General features: G+C 40.9%; 1 protein-coding gene across 4 annotated transcripts in view; it reads left to right on the forward strand.

The window, feature by feature from the left end:
- Positions 1-6721, forward strand: part of RASGEF1B (RasGEF domain family member 1B) — a 507219-nt gene extending 500498 nt beyond the window's left edge. For all 4 annotated transcript variants that reach the window (XM_084882776.1, XM_084882775.1, XM_084882777.1 and 1 more), the window contains 4 exons: positions 2485-2580; positions 3057-3180; positions 4610-4682; positions 5344-6721. In XM_084882776.1, the coding sequence (XP_084738902.1) occupies positions 2485-2580; positions 3057-3180; positions 4610-4682; positions 5344-5368 (318 nt within the window). In that variant the 3' untranslated portion in view covers positions 5369-6721. The remainder of the gene's footprint in view (positions 1-2484; positions 2581-3056; positions 3181-4609; positions 4683-5343) is intronic.
- Positions 6722-11919: the final 5198 nt, after the last annotated feature.

The following is an 11919-nucleotide window of genomic DNA, read 5'->3' on the forward strand; positions in this document are numbered from 1 at the left end:
TCCTGCAACCGCCACGCCACTGTGCTCAACAGCTGTGAGCCTGGCTTCTGGCTGAGTAGTGCTTCCCCTGTGGGAGCACACGTGACCATCCTTGGGCAGCTCCTGCATTGAGCATCTGCCCCCTGGTGGTGAGTGTGCATCATAGCGACCGGTTGTTCTGGATGTTTCACCGAAATGGTCGCTTAGAATTTTATTATATAGATTTTCTGGAAGAGTGATTCAGTCAGTAGAGGAGCATCATACAGACACCATGAATGCAAAAACTACATAAAGAATAGTCTTGGCCACCCAACAAGAGGCATGTGACATGAACTTATGAAAAGTTTAGCTATCACTGAGAGACATAAGTCATCAGCACCCCTGGCTCTCACGGCCCAGTGCTACAGAATAGAGCACAGAAATAGAGTTCTTGCTCAAAAGCATTGCACTGCGTAAATATTGCACCTCAATTATAATAGTGCTTCATTTCCTGGCAGCTGCCTTATGATGACATATTCTTACTACCTTTTAAGTGCGTCAGTAATGTATCTGTCCCTTTGTATGGAGCCCATTGGTTTTTTTGGGCTGCTTCAGTGTAGTCAAACCTGTATTATTTTATTTAATCCACAACTCAAGGAGGTAGTTGCTGCTGTTTTCATTTTAAGGTGAGGACACTAGGCTTTCTCAGTATGTTAGGTTTCTCCAGGGGTTGGCAAACGTTTTCTATTAAGGAGCAGATCATAAACATTTTAGGCTTTGTGGCTGTACCTTTTCTGTTACAGCTACTCAACTCTGACATGGTAGCTCAAAAGCAGGCACAGACGTGTGGATGAATGAGCGTGGCTGTTCTCCAGTAAAGCTCTATAGCTACTGTAATCGGGATTTCGTATCATTTTCATGCTCATGAAATATTATTCATTTGCTGTTTTTCCAGCCATTTAAAACTGTAAAGCATGTGGCTCTTAAGCTATCCCCACACAGGCGGTGGGCTGGGGCCGGGCCCTGGGCCACAGTAGGCTGACCCTGCCTCACGTTGCTAGTAAATTGTGGAGCCAGATTTTAAACTGATGTTTGGCAGAGACTTGAGCCCAGTGCTTCCTCATCACAAGTGGTCTTTCCAAGAAATGAGGTTCAGCTGTGCTTTTATCATTGGTACTGTGCCTGCTGAATAATAAAATTAACAGAAACAGCACCATTTGAAAGAAGAAGAGGGTCTTTAATAATTCAGTTTAAGAGATTTCCACCACAGACAACAGCAAATGATTAAAAGTATACTCAAAGAGGCTGTCAGGACCGAGATTCACTTTGAAACTGTGAATTTTCAGAGATCAATGAAACAAAAAATAATCAAAGTTGTGTAACGATTTTAGGGAAAAATCTGAATTTTTCTCTAGGAGTAGAAGTGGATTTTTCATATGTTGGGGTATGAGCCAAAATGCATGTTTCGCAGACCTCCCGTTTATTTAGTCAAGGTGTATCCCATGAGTCATCAGCTTAGGGAAACATAAAAAACTCGCTCTTGGGTAAACAACGTAGGCCCATAATTTGTGTGTGGAGCACTGTTTGCATCGCAGCAACTTTAGAATCTTTAAAATCACATTGGCATTTGAGGGAAAGTGGAAGTTACTGTGCCCGAGCTTTGTTCTCCCTTCATTAGGGGCGTAATAGGATTTAGGGCACTCTTAGAGATAATTATTACTTTAAGTTAGTTAGTTAAATACCACTCATCAAACTAAAGATGAGAGGCAGGCAAGCCTTACTATAGAAGGCTCCATGTTCTTTAAGTAACCATTAATTTTAATGTGCACATTCATATTCCTCCTTCACTTGGGCTCATCTCACAACATATTGTGTAAAGCACTTCCACGGTGATTTCCCGGGAAAGCAGGCGTGAACTTGTTCTGCCATCCGAAGGCCAGGTTTACTCCATAGGAAGTTTGTACTAACTAATACCTAAAACCCTGAGCGCTCACATCACCTTGAGCAATGTCTTCTAGAGTAAAATGAAGTGTTCATCTGAAAAAATCCATCTAAAATGTAGAATCTAAATGATGTAACAGCTAAGATTCTATTAGCAGGAAGATAGGTCATACCTCTTGAAGTCTTAGTACCTGCAATGACAGGTTTCTATGAATAATTTGCTAAATGAAAAGCAAATTATTTTAGATCTTTTTTCTTTAATTATAGTTAGGATGGTCAGATGTTGTTATATACTATGGCATTGAGAAAAATAGGAAAACGAGGGGAATAACATGAAGTCATCCGCTTCCCAGTGCTATTCCTCTTTACTGTGGTTTGGTTAGTAAGAGCATTTGTGTCTTCAGCAAAATTGTGTAGGTAAGGAAACTCCTGTCATGGGAGGTAGACAAAACACTCTATCTTAATTCACCCCAGCCTTTTACATAATCCAAAGTTAATGTTCATTAATTTCTTGTATTGTTAGATGAGAGGCGGAAAAGTTTTGTTTGCCCAAGACAAACCAGAATCTCTTTTTGCTTTCTTTAGATTGTGATCCCATTCTTCAGTCTTTTAATCAAAGATATTTACTTCCTCAACGAGGGCTGTGCCAACCGCCTTCCAAATGGCCACGTCAACTTTGAAGTAAGTGTACAGATCTGAGCAGAGAGAGGGCGGGCTTCTCCAGCATTGCACCTCTGGCCAGGCAGCCGAAGCTGATCCTGAAGTGCTAAGCATTGAATAAATGGTTACCTATAGCAGGGGTAGGACACATTCGGCCCTCAGGTCCTATAAGACCCGAAAAATCATTTTGTCTGGCCCTACTAAGGCATTAGGGGTGAGTTAATTAAATGTTTGACCGTATATACCAGGCTGACTTTTAAGTTGATAATTTTGTATGGCCCAGGAATGATGTTATACATATCCAAATGACCCTTGGCAGAAAAAAAAGGTTCTCCATCCCTGAATACCTAGCAGATAACCTAGACCTAAATTTTATTAAATTAAGAAAATGATGTAGTCCAGAAGATTAGAAAGCAGAGAAAAACATTAAATGGAATTGGCTCTTCGGAGCTTATGCTTTGTGATGACTGCTTTTAAATTCTTCGATTCTTTTCTAGAAATTTTGGGAACTGGCCAAACAAGTGAGTGAATTCATGACGTGGAAACAAGTGGAATGTCCATTTGAGAGGGACCGGAAGATCTTGCAGTATCTGCTCACAGTGCCAGTCTTCAGTGAAGATTGTGAGTAGGCCATTCAGCTGCGCTGCCATCCATGTCCCCAGACCCTACTGTTGGGAAATTAGTGTATAAATGCTGGTGTCTGGTTCTTCATATAGTATGAGGCCTGTCTTCTGACCTATTCAGTCTTTTAAAAAGCACAGAAAACTATAGGATTTATCCCTAGCATATTTTCCACACACTCACTTATATTCATCCACAAAGAGTATGTTTCTGAGTTTAAACTTCTTCCTAATAATAGATCTGCAGAGGTTTGGGCATCAATAGAGAGTTTCCAAAGGATTCCCCCCCCCCCCCCTTTGTTTGGGCTTGCTTCAGTGGAGAAAGATGTTTTGTGATATAGTAATATTCAAGTTAATCTGAATAAAAAAAAAAATAACTTATTGCTATCCCTGCTGTTTGAAAAAGTAGTAGAAAGTCTTTAGGGAATTTGAGGCAGATATAAAGTGATTGATGATATACAGAAAAAATTGGCCAAAAGAGAGCTAAGATTTATAAAAGACTTGCGGATTTATTCTATTGATTTTTTTAGATCCTAATATTACAGAAATCAATAGCACCTATTTACTGATAATATCCTATGGTAGATGCATAGTGTTCATGATAATGTCTGAAGAACATTTTAGAATGAATATGATCACTCTAGAGGGGACTTGATTATTTTAAAACTCTACATAAGATTGATAACAAGCTTTTAAAACTTTGATTGAGGATGCTTTTTGATTTAAAATATATATAAATAATATCAGGAGGATGGAAAATTAGCCTTAAAAATCAAGCTTATTACCAAACTATTTTTTAAAATATATTTTATTGATTTTTTACAGAGAGGAAGGGAGAGAGATAGAGAGCTAGAAACCTCAATGAGAGAGAAACATCGACCAGCTGCCTCTTGCACCCCCCCCACTGGGGATGTGCCCACAACCAATGTACATGCCCTTGACCTGAATCGAACCCGGGACCTTTCAGTCCGCAGACCGACGCTCTACCACTGAGCCAAACTGGTTTCGGCTACCAAACTATTTTTTTTTTTAAAGATGAAGGCTACCAGGAGTAGATCCTCCTCCCATTCCCTTTGTAAAGAACATAAATCTGAGTGTATCATCATACATGGCTTGTATTAGTAAGCCTATTGTTTGGCCTCATAAATTGTCTCATAGTTAAGTTCCACTTTGGCCCAGAGGCCCTTCAGTTTTTGTTGAGATGGTCAATTCAAGGCAAAGTGATATTCTGTGTTCTTAATAAAACTATGACCATTCTTAGTCACAACTGGTAGGCTGAGAAATGTGTTTGCTAGAGCATTTTGGTTCAGGTTGAAAGGGGATGGGTGGTGGTGGATAATCTATTAGGAGAAGGGGGGATGGGTGGTGGTGGATAATCTATTAGGAGAAGGCTCCAATGTTAATGCATTCTTACTTTTGATTGATTGTAGCTCTGTATTTGGCTTCCTATGAGAGTGAAGGACCTGAAAATCATATAGAGAAAGACAGATGGAAGTCTTTAAGGTGGGTCTCATTGCTTCTTATTGCTGCACACATTTAAAAGAGATGTCGCCTTACCTGAAGAAAGCCACATGCTTTCTGCAGGAAGTCCCTGTCTGTGTGTCTTGCCTCCCGTTAACTGATTTTTTGTGGCTTAAAATCCTCATTGCCATCATTCAGTTTTATTGTCTTTCTTTTTTTATACTGGTAGATGTGTATGGTGTCTCTGTTTTTCTTTCTATCTCCCATTATTTTATGGAACTAGGAACTGAAATTACCCCTTGGTGTGGTAAAAAGAACAGTGACTCACTGTCTTTGTCTGAAAGATCTGAAAGATAAGAAGTTCAGACTATCTTTCTGAATTGTTGTTGCACTATTTTATTAGACCTGAGATAAAAGAGACCTAAATGCCAGTTGGTTCAGTAAATTTGAGTATTAAAGTTTTTGCCATCTCCATTAATACATATTTATTGTATTTTAAGTGACTAGCATTTCTCCCCCCAAATAGGACCACAACACTTAATATTTTTTTCTTCCTTTTTTAAAACCTGTAAAAAAAAACAAAAACCCACACACAAACTTAAAACACAGTATAAAAATGAAACGAGTGTTAGGCATGTCATTTAAATCCCATTTCAAATAATTCTGACGCGCTTGTTCTTACATTGTCTTCTTTGTTACTCAGGTCCAGCCTTTTAGGCAGAGTTTAACAAACGGAATGCTGGCTGCTGCTGTGTCACATCGTCACTGAGGGGCTGGCTTTTCTTGTCGGGCACCTGGGACTGCAAACAGTCAGGAAGTCCCCGCCAGCCTTGATTTGTAAGGGACCTTCAAGAACAGACTCTCAAGAGCAGACGGGGACCTCGTTCCCCAGAGCTGACAGACTGACTCGGATCTCGTGGGACTGAAATGTTCACTGAAGACACTCGAGAAAGAATCCTCGGAGGATCCCAGCTCTGCACATGACTCATCTCCTGGAATTTCCATGTGACTCACAGCTCTGCACCTGGATGGAGCTTCCTTTTGTGTGTGTTTTTGTTATTGGTTGAACATTTGCTGCTAATGGGACTTGTCCAGCTGAGTGCTGGCTCTTCGGAAGCCCATGTTTCTTTGTTAACTTAAATGGAGGAGGGAGAGGAAAAACCCCTCCCCTTAGATCCCAAACGTCAGCTCGATGAATGGCCAGGAGAGGAAGACTGGTTGAAAGCTGGCTGTGGACTTCGTTTCCCTTAGTGTGTGCTGTGTTGTGAATTCCTCTCCTCCCTCTTCCGACAAGGTTTTGAGTTGGCTGCTGGTTAGCAAACTCCTTTTTACCCACATAAGTTATTTAATATAATAATGGAGCTCAACACTGTGGTAGGAAAATAGCCACTAGAAAAAAAGAAAAAGCAGAGTTTGTCATTGGACTGCTTAATGTTCTAGAAGGAGTTTTTGTTTCCTTTACCCCTTGGAGCTGCTTACAGCTGACCACTGTGTTGGACAGATGTATTTTTCAGTAGTTTTTTTTGTTACTTAGTTTTCCATGACTCATATTTTTTTTTTTCTCTTGTAAATTTAAATTATCTGACTTTAAGGGTCTTGGAAAAACCCAGGCCTAATTACAACTTAATTTTTTTTAACAGACCTTTATTTTTCATTGCCTTTCGGAGGCTGTCGGTGACTAAACATGTGAACAAAGAATAAGTTGGAAAGGTTACCACCCCCGTGCCACCCCCGCCCCCACTACAGCCGTGCACAAAGCAAACGAAAAACATCTTGCTGTGAACTCAAAGGTCAACCTAACTGTGAAAATCGTTCACCTTGTTAAACATCTCAGTAAGTCTGTAGTTTGCTCTGCAAAAAGGCATTGTACGTATTTACTCTAGGAGAAGCTGTAAGTAGTAAACCATGCTAACGAACAAAACAAAACATCGTGCTATAAACAGAGATGTATTTGAAAGTTTTACTGACGTGGTTTCAGAAAACAGAGCATGTGTGTGTGCTGCACGCCATCTCCGCAGACCTGCCATGTCTCCAGGTTCTCCCTTTAGAATCATCAATATAGTTCACACTCTGCAGCTGGACTGGTGGCGTCTTTTCTTCTACGGGTGGGTTGTCGGGTGGGGGTGGGCTGTCACTGCAGAAGGGCAGCGCAAGGGACCGTCTAAAAATGCGTGTCCTTAGGAAGTGGCCTTTGGGAGTATGTGTATGGACCCTGAGTTGATGAAAACGAATCATAGTTAGCATTTAATAGTCATTACTTTGAGCTGAGGCCTGGGGCACTAAGTGTTTAGCATAGATCATCATCCCCACTTCGTAGGTACGGAAACAGGCATATTCATGATTTGTCCGAGGCCACCAAGCTAATGAGAAGACCAGTGATTTAAACTAAGCCTCCTAATTCTAGAACCAAGCTTTCTACCCACCGCCAAGCCTTTGCAAACCTCAACATAACCTTCAAACTTGCAGATAATCTGTGAGTCTTCTTTTCATGCAGATTTGGATTCTGTAGATCTGGAGTGGGGTCCAGGGGGTGCTGATGCTGCTGGTCCTGGAATCGGCTTAGAGTAGCAAGACACCCCCAAAAGCTGCCTCCTTTCCCCCTGCATTGCTTGTCCCTGAACTTTGTGGCCCTGTAGTTGTTGTAGTGACAACAGTGATGTTTAACTTGCAACCATCTACGTCAGGAGTCAGCAAGCAGTGGGCTACTGGCCAAGTCTTCCCCTTTTCTACAGGCCACAAGGTAACAGTGGTTGAAAAAAAAGAAAAAGAAAATACTGCATAATACATGAGAATTATATGAAGGTCAAATTTCAGTGTCCATAAATAAAGTTTTATTGGAACACCGCCACACTCATTTGTTTATGTGCTTTCTTGTGGCTGTGCTTGGCTACAGAGCCTTGTAGCTGAAGCAGAGACTGGATGCCCAGCCCTCAAAGGCTCAAATATTTACTCTGACCCTTTAAGGAAGTTTGCTGACTCCTGACCTAAGTGGTTCTTTTGAGCATTACAATAAGCTGCAAAAATGCTATCAGGTCTCTATTATAGCATTAGATATGTAAATGTGACTATGGAAAAAATTTTCTAAAGTACTATTAGGCCTAAAATGTGATTCTGAGGCCATTAAATCAATGAGTTTCACAGGGTTCCCATTCGCACACATATCCTCTTGTGTGTTTTTTTGTTTGTTTGTTTTCTTTTAAATTTTTACTGATGTCAGAGAGGAAGGGAAAAGGAGAGAGATAGAAACACCAATGATGAGAGAGAATAATTGATCAACCCTCCAACATGCCCCCCATGAGTATAAAGCCCACAACCTGGGTATGTGCCCTGACCATGAATTGAACCTGGACTTCCTGGTTCATAGGTTGACATTCAAACACTGAGCCACACCAGCCAGGAAAGCTTCTTGTTTTAATGTCCGTATAAGCCAGAGATTTAGGCCATGCATTAACTTGTCTGCGAAAATCCTTTACTCCCATCCTCTTAGCACAGCATGAGGATTTGGACTCCCGGCGGGTAACTGGTGCATTTATAATTTGTGTAGCTGGCTGGAAGGCTGGGTAAACATGCAAGAGCGGCAGCGGGCAGTGACAGTCTGGAGACTGTCGGATGTGTCCTGTCCAGGCATGCCAGGCATTGCAAAGCAGCAGGCTTTGAGTTGAGGCCCGAAGGAGCCTCCAAACAGGCTGGGTTCAGAAGAGAAGTGAGAGTACACCTTTTACTCTTTGAAGGGTCCCTTGTTTAGCAGGACACGGGTACCCCAGGGGTGGCCTTTCATCGAACAAAGAACAAAGACAGTCATCAGAGATGGGTTGTCTTGCCTGGGTCTTTGAAGGCTTTGAGCTGTGCCTCTCTACCTGGCCTGCCGCTGGCACCCCTGTCCATGTCCTCACTTCTCTCTTGCTGCTGGCTCACTTTTACATCTTAAACTGCTGTCATATGCCTCTGTGCTTAGAATCTCAAGGAAGCACAGCCCCCATCGGAAGCCGAGTTGCTGAACTACACAGGAGTGTTGAACTGTAGATTGTTGACATTCTCTACCATCTGCTTGGGTAGATGGTAACCCCGTGGCCTTTCTTAGCAAAAGACAGTGCCTACCTTAGTTCCCAACACAACTTACTATTCTTATGAAGAAGGAACACTGGAATAGAAAGGGTGAGGCAAACTTTCTTTTGGAGCTAAGGGTTCAAAGAGATTCCTTGATTGGGTTTATAGGGAAGATAAATGTGGTTAGGGACCTGGAAACTACTAGCCAAATGTATAAATATTGAAGATATTCTGATGGCAATGCTATTAGCCTTACCTTAAAGCATTTTAAAAGGAAGGGCTTCTGTCAAACTTGGGCTTTTTGAGGTTTTTCTAAGGGGGTACTTCCTTTTTTTAAATATATTTTTATTGATTTCAGAGAGGAAGGGAGAGGGAGAGATAGAAACATCAATGATGAGAGAGAAGCATTGATTGGCTGCCTCCTGCATGCCCCCTATTGGAGATGGAGCCCCCAACTTGGGCATGTGCCCTTGACCAGAATCGAACCCGGGACCCTTCAGGCTGATGCTCTATCCACTAAGCAAAACCAGCTGGGGGGGGGGGGAGTACTTTCTTGATGATTCCAGCCAAAGTCTTGTTTTCTGACTACAGATGATCAGAAAATTGTCTCAAGTCCCTGCTTCATTAAATCAAGATCACATGACTGTTCAATGCTAACAAAATAGAAGTTGGGGGTTGTGGCTTATGTATCCAAACCTTATAGGTTAAGGACCATCATTGAAAACTAGCACATAAGGCTGGCTCCATGCATGGAAGACCACTGCCTTAATTCTGTGATAAGAATCCACTCCTCTTAAATGATGCTTTTTTTTTTTTTTTTTTTTTTTTAACTTAATGCAGTGAGGATATTCCCAGATAGCCAATTCCTTTCTGAGTGCTGGTAGCCTTCCACAGACTTAAATCCCATTTTGCCAGCCTGAAACCCTGCTTTCTTTCTCCAAGTGTCCATCTAATAAGAGAGGAAACAACCCAATGTGTGTGAGTGATAAACAGTATGAGGCAGCTATCATAGAATATTGTTAACATACTTTAACTTCAATGAGCATTTAAGCCAACATTTTAGGACATTTGTAGAGATCACAATGTCGGGAACTAAAGAGGAAGTAGGGACTGATATTTCTCAGAACAAACAAGAGAATTCAGCAGGTACTCATTGAAGGTTGCCAAACCAATGGGTTTTCTAGTGTGAAACAAAGTTTGCTTTCTTTCCCTCCTTCCACCTACGCTGCCCGGAGAAAATTGAAGTTATAGTGAAATCATCTTTCTCTGGGTGAATCATTGTGGGAAAGAAAGTTCAGCAGAATGTGTTGTCAATTTGGCTGAGACCTCCAGTGTGGCAGCCCGTGGGCAGTGTTAACTTTGTCACAGTGCAATTATGAGTCCTCCTAAGTGCAAGTGAGCAGTGCGGGGAGTGAATGTGTGCTCACTAAGCATATACTGAATCCATGAGCCAGTCTGTTGCCAGTCTGGTTATTGGAGACACAGGGTTTTGGTTTATTTAGATTGAATAAATATCAAATGTCCCCAAAGATATCTGGATTTTGGAAATTATGGATGGCACTATCCCCACAGATCAGCAAAGGAAATCAGAGGCCCCGGTTTTATATTGTTATTAATTAGGTTGGTTACACTCCCAATAATGATTAGCATTAGTGCTTTTTAGTTACATGTTTATTAGTACTGATAATCATCACAAGAAATCTATCTTCTAAGATAATATACAAACCCATCATTTAAAAAACAAACAAAACTGGGACCAATATTGTTTGAGGTCATCGGATAAGTCTGACATACACCTATGAGATTACTACTGTAGACGTGGAAGGAGAACTAAGGGCTAGACCTCATTCCACCCAAACTTCTGAGGCTTTGGGGCCACATCCCCACCTTTTTCACCTGTGTCCTCATTCTCAAGTAATGGATCTGGACTAAGTGATGTGGAATGTCCGTCTAAGTGTCTGTGGTCTGGGAAAGCACTTTCTCAGTTTGCGGTACTGGAAGGTGAATAAGCAAATGAATACAGCATCCTGCATTTGTGCTTCCAACCTTTTCTTCTTCCTGCCTGGCTCTTTCGTGTTTAGTTTCTTGGTGTTTTGAAGAGAGAAGGGATAAGAGGCTAATTGCTATGAGATACGCGACAAAGGAGTGATGAAGTCTCATAACTCATCCTTCCAGTTGAACCTCATGCTACATAACAGGATAGAATTCTTTTTTTTTGTTTGTTTTTTCATTTAAAATATGATTTTTATTTATTTCAGAGAGGGGGATTTTTATTGATTTCAGAGAAAGAAATAGAAACATTGATGAGAGAAACATCAATCAACTGCCTTTTAAATGCCCCCTACTGGGGATTGAGCCAGAAAACTGAGCATGTGCCCTGACAAGGGATTGAACTGGTGACCTCCTGGTGCATGGGACAATGCTCAACCAACTAAGCTACACTGGCTAGGCTTCATTTGTTTTATTTTGAATGGACACTGAACTCATGCCTATCAATGTGCAGGCCAATGGACATTACTTTTTCCTTTGCAAAGGAACAGGTAAAAGTTACTGTTAATTTTATTTTATTTATGCTGGTATTAAGATGTTTTAGGGCTGAAAAGAAAAATTTGAAAAAATATAGCTGGAAATCATATAGCTCAACTCTGAATTGCATTTCTGGCAGACAAATTATTTCTTGGCTATAAAAGTAGCCCAACCACTTTTTTTCTCCTTAAAGCTGATCTTGAGAAGGAAACAGTGACTTTCATTGACCTCTGGTGTGGAATACTGCAGATGACCTGGGTCAGCAGCACAAATAAAAACCAGTAAAGATTAATTTGACAGCCTAGAGATGGATCACCTTGGAATGGGTGGGTCAAAAATCTGACTGGACGGTAATTCTCCAGCTCCTTTCATAAGATTTTAATCTAGAACCACCAAATAGAAGTACTCATTTAGAATAATCATACACAGAGAAAAGCAACATCAACTGAAAAGCAAATATAACAGTATTAAAAATAGAGATGGCACCTATGTTCTTTTAGCAACATCTTTTGTCTCGGAATTTCTATAGAGTCAAAAATCTAGTTTTACATGCAACTTTATATTAAGCAGACAAAATGATCTACAAAGAAGCAAATAATGTATTCTTGGAATTAAAAAATGTAGTGGAAAAGCAATATCACTAGACTAGTCTCAATTTATGGACAAATGTCTCTGGAGTTCAGTTCTCTCTTTGGTAAAATGGGAG

This window comes from Pipistrellus hanaki (assembly GCF_964339955.1).
Source record: "Pipistrellus hanaki genome assembly, chromosome: 1".
NCBI classification, from domain to species: Eukaryota; Metazoa; Chordata; class Mammalia; order Chiroptera; family Vespertilionidae; genus Pipistrellus; species Pipistrellus hanaki.